The following is a 14,782-nucleotide window of genomic DNA, read 5'->3' on the forward strand; positions in this document are numbered from 1 at the left end:
CGCTTGCACAAACATACAATTAAGTCTTCTTGATGCTGCTAATTATGCTAATACAATGTTGGAATGCAGCTCATTTTAAGAAGTAAAAACTTTCATGAAAGCACTTATCAATCGGCCATAAAATATTCTGGAATTTAATAATAAAGTCATAGAGGGTATTATTTTCAAAAACTTTCCTGGATATGCATCTATTGATGACAGTTTTACAGTACGTAGGATTCTTAGTAATAATACAACATAATAATACAAGTAATAATAGAACATAAAAGTCACTAAATACCATAAGGAATGGGGACAGTGTTGAAGAACAGCGCATGCCACTGGCAACATTAGCTGCATCATTTAATGCATTTGTTGGTATAAGCTTTGTATCATTTTTGTATCCAGCATGTCCAAAATTTCAGATGATGCGATAGTAAAGTTAATCATTAAGAAACATTAATTCTGTATTTATTTAAAAAAAATAAATTTTATATATATATATAACATTTATTATATTTATTTATAATGTATTTATTATATTTATATTGTATTTATTTATATATTTCAAATTATATTTTATTTAGAATTTATTTTGCCAATTATAAAATTGTATTATTTATTACAAAACTAATAAACTGCTTATCTAATCAGTTTTATTAATTTTGTAATGCTTTTCATTGTGTATTACTAATTATTTTATTGTTTAAAGAAAGTTAATTCTTTGATTTAGACTGCTAGAAGATTAATGCTTCGTCATATACCAGAGCTACGTAATTTTTGTGGTGGAGAAGCTGTTGAGAGAGCTGCTGCTAAAGGGAACCCAGAAGCAATTCACATCACTGTACCATTACTACAGTATCGTGATTGTAATTTTAGTTTTGCTGGATTGAAGCAAGCTGCTTATCAGCATATAGTTTACCAAGAGAAAAAGTGTGGTAAGTTAAAATCATTATTTATAAAAGATAAGGTTTACTTCAGGAGATTAGAATGAGCTTTATGAGTGATGTACCTTCCAGGCATATTTGATTTTTCTAGTCAAAATTGACTGCTGAGTGTAATTTTTATATTTGCTCTGAAGATGTTGTCTGGCATTCTTATCATATGTTGGCATTTCATCATTTACTAGTAAATTGCTTGTTCATAAATCTTTCAAGGCTCTGTAATTTCAATGTTTGATTTAATTGTCTTGCATAACTTTCTAACATGTCTTAGAAACTTCATCTGTGCTATTTGAACGTTTAATTACATTCTATTGATACTCATATCTTAATGCATGTCCGTATTTTATTTCATGTACTATGGTTAAGTAACCATTAACTGTTGGTTTGTAGAACTATTTCAGTCTTCAGGCAGTTATTTTTACAATCAACATATGAGAAAGTTATAGATCTTTGAAGTTAATGGTAAATGAATTAAGTAAAACACATACTAACTAAGAGATGATCCTATCTTATATTAACACTTTTGAATTTTAATAATGCATCTTTATGTTATTAAAACTGGTGATATAACATAGTTATATAAAGAGTGCAGCACAGTGTATCCCATTTTGAGTTGGCAACATTGGTTTTGTAGTTTGTGGGAGGGGTCACTGACAGTAGTAGCTGAGTTCTGTGTGCCTTGGAGTCACTGAACATTGGTATGTTGGTACTTGTAACAGCACATATTCTGTGTGGAGCAGTTCATATTAAGCAACTTGATCATATCCGCATGATATGTGAGTTCATTAGATATTTAGTGATGGCATCGTGAGGCTCCACCTTCAAGAAAAATAATTGGTGTTTTTCCCAATTCTTGAATTTATCAGAAGTATGCAATGAATTTTGTATCTTGATTTGCATTTTCATTCATATAAGCTACAAATCATCGAGGAATTAACTGCAGTGCTTTAAGCGCTGCTTATCTGTCCAATGCATGGTGCATTGCCAATCGTCACACTCAACAATGATTTTGATAGGTGCCTAATCATTTCTGACAATACAATATTATAAAACTGCTGATATTGAACTCCTACAAATTAACAAGCAGCCACTACACAGTCTTAAGGCTGTTGTGTTTTGCATTTTTTTAATATTAGGATCGCATTTATTTGTAAGAGTATATAGATAAAATAGATCTGAAAAATATTGCATCTTTTTTTAAGGCATTGTTTCTTTTTTGTTTCCATCTGATTTTTCAGTTGAATATAGTTCCACTCTTTTTTTCTAATAAAATAAATATGTAGTGATTGTTATTCTATGTTGTATTTTGTTATAATGCGATTAATAAATATTCCATGTACGTGTATGTGAACATGTGTACATGTATGTGAAATGTTTTGTAGGTGAGTTCAAACAAAGGTTCTAATTTTAGAATAAAAATTCAGAAAACTTCAGCTATCTGCAAAACTACTTTGGCTAATTGTAACTGGTGAATTCTATAACAGAGTTACAGAATAAACCAGTTTAAAGGGTTACACTGGTCAACATGATTTTTGTCTCGTGAGTAGCAATAGATGTACATAATGCAGTTTTTTTATCTGGTTTTCAAATATGTATTTGGAATTTCTCCACAGTGTTTATGTTATTTTAATTTTTTTAAATATTTAAAACAGTTTTTCGTCCATTTGTCCATTGTCAAGTAAAAGCTCCTAGAACATTGTAAATAAGATGGAACCAAAAAAGCTAACTCAAAGGGTAGCACTGCTACTGTTGTGCAGGTTCAGATGTGTATAGGCATGTACAAACTTGATCTCTTGTGGCACACATTCATTAGAACACTACCAGTTGTGTGATCATAGTGAACTAGTAAACACATCGTTATTAGTGCTTTGTATGTTTGAATTATTGTGTATTACATATTTACAACTTTATTTCTTTTAATTGGTCATTAGTTACAAAATGCGTAGAGTTTGTTTAAATCACCCTAATAATTTTTGCTATGTGTGTGGTGAAGTGACGTTCAAGTCCCAAAGGCGAAACCTTACTCCATTAATAAAAAGGTCTTGAAAAAACACCATTAGTAAAAACTTTATTTTGGGTGTAAAGTTGGAGACCAAACAAGGGCCTGGGTCCCACATACCTGTTGTTTATCATGTTGTAGGCTTCTCACTGCATGGAAAAATGGCTCACACCACATACCATTTGCTGCTATCCCTATGATTTGGAGGTAACCCAAAGCTCACTCTTCTGACTGTTATTTCTGCATAACAAACATTAAAGGGATTATGTCAGAATCAAAACATACAGTGGTATACCCTAACTTGCAGTCTGCAATGAGACCAGTTCCACACTGTGAAGAATTGCCCATACCAAAGCCTCCAGAACACGTGATATTATATGAAGAGAGCTCAGAATCTGATGGAAGTAAGGAAGAAAAAAAAAACAGATTCTGTTGATATAACTTTTGAAATCATAACTATCTCATATGAGATTTAAAGTTATCCAAAAAACAGTCTGAAATGGCTAAAAGGATGTCTTCTTTTGAAGAAGGATCTTCTTCAAAAGAATACAAAGAATATGTACTTATCATAATTATCATTCTGAATTTAAAGACTATTTTTCTGAAGAATATGGCTTAGTGTTTTGTAATGACATTTCTTCTCTTATGGAGACACTTTGTAATGAATGTAACCCAACAGAATGGTGCTTGTTCATTGATTGCTCTAAAGTTAGTTTAAAAGCTGTGCTTCTGCATAATGGAAATAAATTTCCAATTACCTGTACCTGTGGCTCACTCTGGTAGTATGAAAGAAACATATGAAAACTTTAAATTTTTAGTGGAAAAGCTTCAATATGCAGTGTATGAATGGAATATTTGTGGTGATTTGATGGCAATTGTACTTATTTTTGGTCTGCAGCTTGGTTACACAAAGTACTGTTGTTTTTGTGTGAGTGGGTTGTAAGGACAGAAAAAACCATTTCTTTAGAAAAGAATGACCAAAATGCGAATCGCTCATTCCTGAACAGAAAAATGTGAAACATGATCCATTGTATAATACTAAAAATGTGTATCTACCTCGGTTACATATCAAACTAGGATTAATGAAGAATTTCGTCAAGGCCATGAACAATACTTCTGGTTTCATGTACTTAAAACAGAAGTTTCCTAAAATTAGTGATGCAGAAATTAAAGAAGTATTATTTGTGGGTCTACAATTATGATCACTAAAGCATGATGAAAAGTTTGAGGACTGTTGAATCCACTGGAGAAAGCAGTTTGGCAAGCATTCAAAAATGTTATTCAGAGTTTTTTGGGAAATCGAAAGACAAAAAATTACCTTTTTATTGTCAACGACCTTATAACATCTTATAAAAATTTGGATTGTAATATGTTCTTAAAAGTGCAATTCCTGCATTCATACCTAGATTTCTTCCCGGAAAATCTTGGTACAGCGATGAGCACGAGGAACACTTTCATTAGGAGATTTTAGCTATGGAAAATAGGTATCAAGGCAAATGGAATTCTAATATGCTGGCCAATTATTGTTGGACCATCAAGAGGGATGCTCCACAGGCGAAATATAGCAGAAATTGTCATTTCTTACTTTCTAGGTGAGACAAATGTTTGAATATTGTGTAGTTAAGAATGCAGAAAGTATTGAAATGTCTGAAATTATAAATGCTTGTCTCTCGGAAACCTTGCATGTTGGGGAAAACCCGATATCATATTTGAATTCAGGAGAAAAAATACTAACAGAATCACATATTTTTCTTCCTGAGACAAAAAAAAGTAATTCATTTTTGTTCTCCAGTGTTACTTAAGCTGATGGCGTAATTTTTAAGCAGATATGCCTAACTTCAAATGTAAAGATTTTACACTTTTATATATATATAAATATATATATGTGTATATTTTTTTAATGTTTTATGAAGTCCTGCTAACTGTGCAGTTACAAGTCCTAGAGAGACACAACACAAATTCATTACGGGCTAAGTATAAGAAATAAAATATTCATGCATTAATACTACAAGTTCAGTTAGCAGATGATCTCCTTTTATAATTTTTAAGTAATGTACCTCATTGTCAGAGCTATATTCAAGAGAAACTGAGTTTAGGATAATATTTGTTATGACTTAATTATTTTTAGTGAATATATGGCTAATTTCAAGTTATCCCCTGGTTTTAAAAAGAATTATTAAATTTATTGTATATCCATAAAAAATCTGATATTAATTTGTCTTAAACTATATTTTCAATTGAACCTTTACTTCTCTTATGACTAAAATTACTGATTAATTTTCATTATTAGTAATTTTATCACTATTACTTATTTTTTTTAATAATCATTTCTTTTTTTTTCTTATGATAATCTATCTCTAGATTTGCTTTTAGCTAGATTATATTTTTGTTGGAAAATTTTTAATTCTGTAAAAAAAAATTGATTCCATCCTTAACATTCCTGTATTAATTGAAATAACTTGTTTGATATTTTAAGTTTTGAATTTATTTAAGCATTCCATCTTGAAATTAATCATTTTTTTTTTTTTTAGGACAGTTGTTTAAATAGGCCATGAGATGGATCAATCCTTTTTGTAAAAACACATTGCTATCATTATAAATGCAAAGCCAACCGTCATTTTCTGAAGCTTTCAGAAGATTGCTTAAATTTTTATCTGCAGAACAAAAAACTTGTTTGTATATGTAAAATAATTACATCAACATCCCACATTATATTGGTAAACTGAGTAGAATTATTGGGATACATGCAAATTCAAGATCTGAGTCCTATTCACATATACAAAATCTTCAAAAACATAACAAGAGTTCACTGCTATTACTATGGAATCTTGGATTTAAAACAAAAAATGCTATACTTGTTTAGCACATTGCCAGTTATAATGTAATCATTATTTAAATTATATTTTCTTTTATAATCCTATCTTTACTTTTTTAAAATTACTTGCACATTTTTACATAAAAAATTGCACTCCAATTACATAAATACTTTTTTTATTTTCTGAAATATCAATTCCACTTGTTTAAATTTATTTTTCAAGCAGTACACAACACTTATATGTACACAATATTTTTATATCAAATTGAGGAAATGTAGCTGCACCACCACCTTGTGTAAATTACTTTATATGGGACGAGACTAATCTATAACTATTCAACCTAAGGAATGTTATTTCAGCAAAGTGCAATCAGAGTTCTGGCAACACTGTTATTTGAGGATCATTCTCTAATGATATAGCCTCCAAACGCTAAATTTTATTACTAACATATTGAATAATTAAAAACTTGTAATTTTTTCTATAATAGCAGACTTGGCATCAAACTCAGAAGCCCTGAAGCTTCTGAGTTTGGTGCTGAGTCTGCTATCACATATCGTTTGGTGTGGCATAAATGATGATTTTATTTTGTTTCCTTTTTCCCTACTAATATTTTTCAATTCCTACTGCTCCTGGGGCATTGAACATTACATCAGTCACCTGGAAAGTTTTCATATTTTCTTTAATGATTTTTTGAGGTTATCTGTTGTTTTAATTATCATCATCTACAACCCTAATTTGCATGCTGTTGTCACATTTATTATTTCTCATTGTATTATCTTTAGAGTTTAAGACAAAACTTCAAATTGTTTTATAATACAAAAGCTGGAATATTTAACCTTCTTTTTTTATATAATGACATGTATTATCAGAATTGTTAGGTTGCGTGAGTTCAGTTTTGCTTTTAATTTTATCTTTCAGTATAACTAAGCCTTCTTCACTTATAACTATTTTGAATTAGTAAATTATCCTTTTTTTATATTTTCATGTTTAATTTAATTTATTTTTTTAATTACAAGCAATTCATTTTGAAGTTAAGTAATTTTATAATTAAGTCTACTTTTTGTTTTTTGTGAATATTCTGTTGTCTAGCATTGTTCAATTTTTAATGTTAATAATTACTAGAATTCTTATAACTGAGATTATAAATAACCATTCAAATAATTTTTAATCAAATAACAGTCATTCATTGGATTTGAATTATATGTATAGATGGGAATAAACTAATCCTTAGTAGCATAAGGTAATCTCATTATAGATTATATAATATGTTCTCATAAGTGTTTTTGTAGTTTATTTTCTTAAGTCCCTTAGTAGCTTGTTGAATTGATAAAATGCTATCACCAATTTTGTAAACTATTAATAAAAAAATAATTCACAGAACTAAAGTTTTAAATAAATAACTTATTATTGAAAGCACAGTTATAATAAACATAATATTAATACCTTGACCTAATTAATATATGCCTTTCTTTCTTTCAGCTGCAGGTTTTTTCTTTTTTTTTTTTTGAAAAAGCAAAAACACAAATGCATTACCTGTAGTTTGTGATTAAAAAAATAATTAATGTAATAGGCAAATTCTATTCTGATTACTTCTGAAAGTAATTTTATTCAGTAGGTTATTTTATACTTTACTATAAGAGCTAGTTACTGAAAAGAATAATAATAAAAGCATTCTTTCACTGGTTTTACTTCTTTTTTATATTTCAGGTATTGCTGGAGGTGCATTAATACCTGATGCTTATGATTTGTGTGCTAGTTTCTTACATACTATAACTGTCCACCTTTGTCAGAGAGTACAACGTGCAATGATGTTTGTTAAAATGAATAATTTAATACCAACAAGCAAACAAACTCTGGTTAGTACTGTTTGTGATTATACCCAAAAGTAACTAATATTAGATGTTTTTATCTGTTATTATTGGAAACACAAGGTAATTACTCTAAAGGTGGACTGTATTAGGTGTCTGAATTAAATGACTGAATGCGTGAAAGGCATTCATTTATTACTGTAAACTAATTGAAATACTTATTATAAAAACATCGGAACATAGAATCGTAAATTAACATATGTGATAATATATGTAACTAAATTATAAACAGATAATGAAATATAACTATTTATGACCCGCAAGAGGGAATAATCAAGCTAATACTCATGTCTATCACACAAAGTCCATATGATGCGTACAATTCGACCACATCTAACTGAGTGTGTAGCTTGCCAGCCGCTCGCAATAGAGCGTGCTGAACCCAAAGACAGGCAGAACATCAATCAATTATTAAGATTTGCTGCTATCTTGAAGAAATCTTTTTCTGATTAGGAAACCATGAACAAAGCTGTACATAAGTAGTAAACATATTTTATTCCAAGAGAAACTGTAATTGCTAGATTATATTACAAAGCTTGCACTAAAATAATTATATATTTCTAGGATAAAGAAGTAATGCATTTAACTAAGAGAAAATATGTACAATATAATTTTATGTTTGTAAATAAATAAATAAGTATATATATATATATATATATATATATATATATTATATGTAATTAAACTGTTTAATTAAATATTGCAATCATGACTGAGTATGCAGGATCCTGCGAGAGTGTTTTTCATAGTAAAATTAAGATAAGATTTGTTTATCTCAATATTCTGTACTAGGTGGTTTGTATTAAAAGAATTTAATTTATAATTTAACAGTACAGAAGAATAATATGAATATTAGAAAGATTAATTTCAGTAAAATAAATATATATATTTTCAAGGTAGTCATTAAATATACTAGCCATTGTAAATATTATATGTGAAGTATCATATGTTAATACTAGGGAAGAAAAATATTGTTATTTGGTGAGAATAGGTTTTTAAAAGATCACTAAAAGAAAGTAAGAATTGTGTAATTAGTATCAACAAGTATAAAACATTTCTTCAGTTTACAGCATTACGGATAATCCTTGTTAAAAAGTATTTTTAAAAAGAAATATTAAAGTTTAGCAAATAAAAGAAACAATTAAATTTGGGTAGTTGTAATTTTGTTACTAACTATTGTAAAAATTGTGTTACATACATAATCAAAGTGTCTATTTTGGATGTTACTTTATAAAAATGTATTTAACATGTCATTTATGATTTGTGGAAAATGTAGAAATTTTGTTATCACTTTTAAAAGTGCAAGTAACTAGTTCAATAACATCCATAAAATAAATCTCTAGAAATATAGTTAAAATATGTAGTTCTACTTTATATTCATAATATTTCCATGATAGTATTAGGCCATTAATAATAGTTTGTATTTGTCCTTAGTAATGTTGTCAAATTGCTTTTTCACAGTAGTAAACATTATCACAATAAAAATTCAATGTAGAGTACCTTAAAAGAAATTTACTAAAATTTAGTAGATATCTGTTATTTACCTAATGCAGCAACAGAAGAAACTTCTGAAAAATTTTAAATAAAACTGAAGCATAATTTTAAAATTAACAAAGATGTTTTCCGTACTGTATTGATATTTTATGACTGATTGTAATTTACATATCTTTTTGTTATTTATTATTTTAACATTTTGTATTTTTGGTAAAGATCTGCAGCTATTGTGTATTTTAGTTATTGTAACTACAATGGTTATAGACAGCCTTGAAGGAAAAAAGTCACTCCCAAAAAGTGATATCACTAATCCCAAGAACAGCTATTTCATGAACACCTAGTCAGAGTTGCTTTCTGCAAGAGTGTGATGTTCACTATATAGTCAGCCCTGTGAAGATTGGAGTAAGATGTCACTTGTAGGACTGAATATTACTAGCATGTCAGTGAGGTCTGGAAACTGTTCTTATGCTACAGCATATTTAATTCATTGAGTGCTATGTAAAACCGCTTGATTTCTCACTCTCCTTATAAGCTGGGCTTGGGATGCCAGGCTTCGTGGAAGCCACTGGATTCAGTGAAAAAATTGCTTGTCCAAAATTTCCAGAGATAGAACGACTTTTTTGCACTTCACTGATTTGAAGTTATGAATTCAGCTTTATTTGTGCGCGACTGTTGCTAACTGCTTCCCCATCCATGACTACCGCATGCTCTATTTTTTGAAGAAGTTAAACAAGTTTTACATTAATTTTTGGTCTAAAACTTTTCACCATTTGAAAGTACAAGTCTTGAAGAATAGATTGCATTTGAGATGGACACAAAAAGTTCTTAAAAACCAAAATAATTACAGTTGCCTGAAGAATGTTTTTATAAACAAATTACAATCTCCCAGCAACGAATTAACCAATTTTTTTTTGTAATCACACATTGAATTCAGAATTCCAAGAGCTAACTCTTAAAAAAATTAAAATAGTAAAAAGTTATTTTTACAATAAATATTGGCTTTGCAAAAAACGGCCATTTTTAATGGTTTTTCAGCTTTTTTGCAGTAACTAATTAACAAAATTCAACGTTTAAGGGCTTAAATTATAGGTAGTGCAAATGCCTAGAACTTTTTCTTTTAGGAAGTTTACCTTGAAAAACCAATTTTCACCACCTTTGAACAGCCGCCATTTTGTCCATTTAGTGAAAGTTTTGTCCAGCTGCATATAAACAAGTTATACTTACCCTGATCTACAACGTCATGTACTTCTCCAAACTATACTAATTTTTTAACAAAAAAATCCCTATTGACTGGGTTAGTATTGAAAATAAACAAAATGTGCATGGGTTGTACTCAACTCACTTTCTAGCATAGGCTCAACACTAATGTTTTCATTTTCACTAAACTGATAATGAACTAGACAAATTAATTCCATCTTCTTGTGTATTCATCTCTTCATTTATTGAATAACCCTTGTAGTTTTAAATTGAAGTTTTATTTTTGGGTTTTCAGGAATGTTGTTAAAAATATGAAATGGTAATTGCCCAGTAAAGCCATCAATTAATACTCGTTAGTTTAATACTGCTAATTTGAAATCCCAAAAAACATTTTATATTTTGGTTGAGCAATCATTACCTTGAGATAAAATTCCTACAGGTTAAGGAAAAGAATACATAATTCTTTTCCTTCTGTTTTTATTTTAGATTACTAGCAGAGGTAATTTCTCTTGTCAAAATTACTTTAAAGAGTAGCATTATACTTATCTGTTAAAATAAATTCCTAACATTTTTAGCTGAGCTTTAATAAATTAGTTATCTGTTGAATAACTTATGCTTATTGTCTACTCTTTTCTAAACTAGGGTTTTCTGTCAGAGTTCAATACAAAATTTTGCTTTGATAAATAAGTATGCTGGGTACTGAAAGTGATAAAAGTTTATTTGGAGAACCTTTATTCTCAAAAATAGTAAAACTGGTCCTTTGCAGGCCAAACAAGCTCTTAACCTTGAAATTTTATAGCCTTTAGGTATTGAACACTCAAAAAAATGTAACAGACTTTCTTTTACTAGTGTTGACAATACTCTCTTCATTAAGCTGTGAGAGTTCTATTCTTTTCTCATATTATGCTCAGGATCTTTTCTGAGTCTTTCTTAGTAAAGAATGTGCGATATTGTTGATCACATTTTCAAGTTAGCATCCAACTATAGGAAGTTTAGGAATGACTTGTTTGAACCATGTCTTGTGAAAACAAGGTGAAAAGTTTTCATATGGAATAGGACAAGAGCATCCTTCTCCACTCAATATTGACAAAGTTCAGGAAAAATATGCTTTTGAATAAAGTAAAGATATATAGTTTTCAGGAACAAGAGCTTGTTCATATAAAAAGAACCTTGTTATGAGTTTGCTATAACATATTTCTCTTGCAGTCTCGGAACAGGTCCCTTCAGTGCTAGGTACACCTTTAACAATTTTCCTTCATTAATTAAGCATTGTTTGATTAAGACCTTCCAGATCAGAAACAAGAAAAATACCTAATGCCTTCATTTTAAGGACTCTTTGTTAAAAAAATTAGCAAAGAGATAGTTTTCTTTCTTTTTAATTAGTATCTGAGTCCCGTAAAGGTTGGAAGTAAGATGTTCCCCATCTTCTACAAGTGGCCAGTGTTTGTAAATAAGGTGTAAGTGAAGATATATCCTGGCACAGATCTGGCCCGCCAGAACACCATAGCAGGAACCGTAAAAGAGAAGGGTGAGACCAGGGAGTCTTCAAGTGGACATATATAAAAGAATGGTGAAGAATAAGGAAGGATGAAGAATGGTGAAGTATATGCTCTTGGATGTAGTGGCTTATTACTTGTGTGAATATTGTTACCCACATTTCCCTATATCCTACATGTAATCTGGAGGTGCATGTTTGCCTTAATTAAAATTTGACAATTGGGATTGTCCTCAATTTTAGTCAGTTCCAATTAGTCACGTAACTGTATTGAGGAATATACAGCCAGCCACCTATCATAATTTTTTTTTGTCTGATTTAAGTGTTAAAAAAATGTTTATAGCATTGATGTGTGATTTGCCTGATTTACATATCTTGGAAATTTATGTAACTGTCATTCATATTCATGGGAAAAAGTCATGAAGTTAGTCAGAAATCATTGTAGTAGACATTTTATAAAATTGTTTATAAATAACTCTATTCAGTTATTTATAGTCATTAATGTCATGCTATTATTTAATTTCATAATGTTGATAGTATAATTACAAGCCATATTCTCTTAATGTTTACAATCAAGGTCTTTGAATAGGCTACATAATACTATATTGTGTATTTTTCTTTACTACTTTCTATTTTTTGATTAACCATTTTTCTAGGTAATCAGTTATCAAGATTCAGTGATCTTGGTAACATCTATATGGTCTTTTCATATATCTTGTATCAGCTACTTTATATGTGAGCACATACAAACTATTTTTCATATTCTTTTAAGTTATGCAATTAATTAATACTTTTTCACTTTTTTGTTGTAGGTTGTGTCTGGTGGAGTTGCTTGTAATAACTACATTAGGCGTGGTTTAGATATTGTTGCAACACATATGGATTATAAATTAGTAGTACCACCTCCTAAACTCTGCACCGATAATGGAGTAATGGTAGCATGGAATGGAATTGAAAAATTGAGAGTTCAGAGTGATATTGTTACACCAGCAGAGCTGGATTCAATTTCTGTAGAACAAAGGTATTTATATCCATTATTAATTTCTATAAGTTTGTTGTAATAAAAAACCTTATCGGTACTCACTTCACAGTAAGTCTATTAATTAATATGGTTGCAATGTAAGCGATTGTATATGTTACTTCCTTTTGGTATTTCCTATAATCATCATCAGTATGTATGCAGTTTCTTTTTTTTTAATTACACCTACTAAAAAATGATTACTATTCATTAAATTTATTTAAGAATTAAAGATAAATATCATAATGGAAAAGTTATATCGATTCTTAATATGCTGTTAGATTATTGGCTTAATACATCAAAAAAATTTCACATAAGTGGTGCTATTTTTATTAGTATTATGTATTTATTGGTGTTTTTGAGCATACATTTTTAAAGATTTTATTTTTTACAATTGAACACAGATGGAACTTTAAGTTAAAAATAATTAACATAAAAAAGATAGTATGAAATATTAATATTTTTATTTTAATATTTGCTTTCTGTATCTTCGATCATGAAAATATATATATGATTTTTAAAATTGTGTTACATGAGAAAAAGGTGATCGTATTGTGTTTTCTGCGAGTTGGAGGTAAAGTCATGTTGATTTTTGTAGTTATTAATTGTTTTCCATTTAACACACATTTCCTTTGTTATCTTTTTATGAAAATATGATTTTTTACAAATTTGCTTCTGTTTTAAATGTTTGTTCTCTTTTTTAATTTAGAGAAAGTGAAAAAATGACTGATATATTTTGTGATGCAAGGTGTTGGAATATTAATTAGCCAAAATTTACCAATTTATGTAATCTTTGTTTTCCCATTTTTTCTGTTAATTTTTGAATCACTACCTCTGAATCACTGTGGCTATTATTTCACTGCTTAGTCTTATTTTGAAAAATTGATGAAAATGTACTGAATTATTTGATTTTCATTTCTTACAATAATCTTAATTTTGAAAATGTAGTGTAAAAAAAAAGACAAAGTTTTCATTTTTTATTATGTTCTGTGAATTTGTTAAAGGGGAATAAAAAGATTAAAATTTATAGTTACATCCAAATTAACTTATTTTATTAGTTGGTTTTATGCCTTTCAAGATTAGTGCAGTTAATACATTCTTGTAATTTACTTATTTGTTTTTATTTTTATTTTTTTGTAGAAATCATGTCTTATTTTAATAACTATACTGTATTTTAAATAGCATACAGTCACTTACCTAATTCCAAAAGAAAACTGTAACCACTTATTAATTTTAATGATATAAAGAAACAGTTTACTTGTTGCCACATCATTTCAGAAATTGATGTTATTCTCATAATATCTTGAGTTTTCTGACATGCTACTGCATGATATCTTCCATCTGTAAAAGAACCGTGTGTTTTTCAGGAGTGCAACAGTTTTTTGACTTAGCTTTGACAGTCAGTACATATGTTTCTTTTTTTTAAATAAAAAAATGTTTTTCTGTATCTTAGTTTTATTATTATATTGTATGGTTTTTCAGGTCATTGATTGGCGAAGATTTAACACAATCTGTATCAGATGCTTTTATTAAAGTAAAATGGGTAAAACTGAATAAGCTTTACAAAGACAACAGTACCACACAAGAAAAAGAATCCAGTGTTAATAGTATTATAAAGTAGGTCTAATTTTGTTGAACAGAGTGAAAATATTTAATCAGAATGAAAAATTTTCTTAATTACTGAATATCCTATTGCATATTATGTTTATTTTTTATTAAATAAAAAAAATAATAACTTCTGTTAAATAATTATGTTGGCATTCTTATTTTTTTAAATGTACAATTTTTTTACATTTTCCTAAAAGTCTTAAGTCACATAAACAATTAAGCTGGGTAATTATTTATTACAGATAGAGATTAACTCTGGGTGCAGGACCAAATAATCTGTTATAGATGTAGTGCCATAAAAGTGTTGGTTCTCATTATTCCTTGTTGACTTGTATCTGTAACTTTATTTTTCATTGTAAAATAT

The 14,782-nt window shown here is 28.8% G+C and overlaps 1 protein-coding gene across 3 annotated transcripts in view; it reads left to right on the forward strand.

Annotated features, from left to right (window-relative positions):
- The window catches only part of Tcs4 (Threonyl-carbamoyl synthesis 4), a 47,023-nt gene extending 32,472 nt beyond the window's left edge, over positions 1-14,551 (forward strand). For all 3 annotated transcript variants that reach the window (XM_075355383.1, XM_075355386.1, XM_075355385.1), the window contains exons 5-8: positions 713-917; positions 7,446-7,594; positions 12,605-12,813; positions 14,293-14,551. In XM_075355383.1, the coding sequence (XP_075211498.1) occupies positions 713-917; positions 7,446-7,594; positions 12,605-12,813; positions 14,293-14,431 (702 nt within the window). In that variant the 3' untranslated portion in view covers positions 14,432-14,551. The remainder of the gene's footprint in view (positions 1-712; positions 918-7,445; positions 7,595-12,604; positions 12,814-14,292) is intronic.
- The last annotated feature ends 231 nt before the right edge of the window (positions 14,552-14,782 follow it).

Source organism: Lycorma delicatula, chromosome 2 (assembly GCF_047948215.1).
Source record: "Lycorma delicatula isolate Av1 chromosome 2, ASM4794821v1, whole genome shotgun sequence".
In the NCBI taxonomy this organism is placed as follows: Eukaryota; Metazoa; Arthropoda; class Insecta; order Hemiptera; family Fulgoridae; genus Lycorma; species Lycorma delicatula.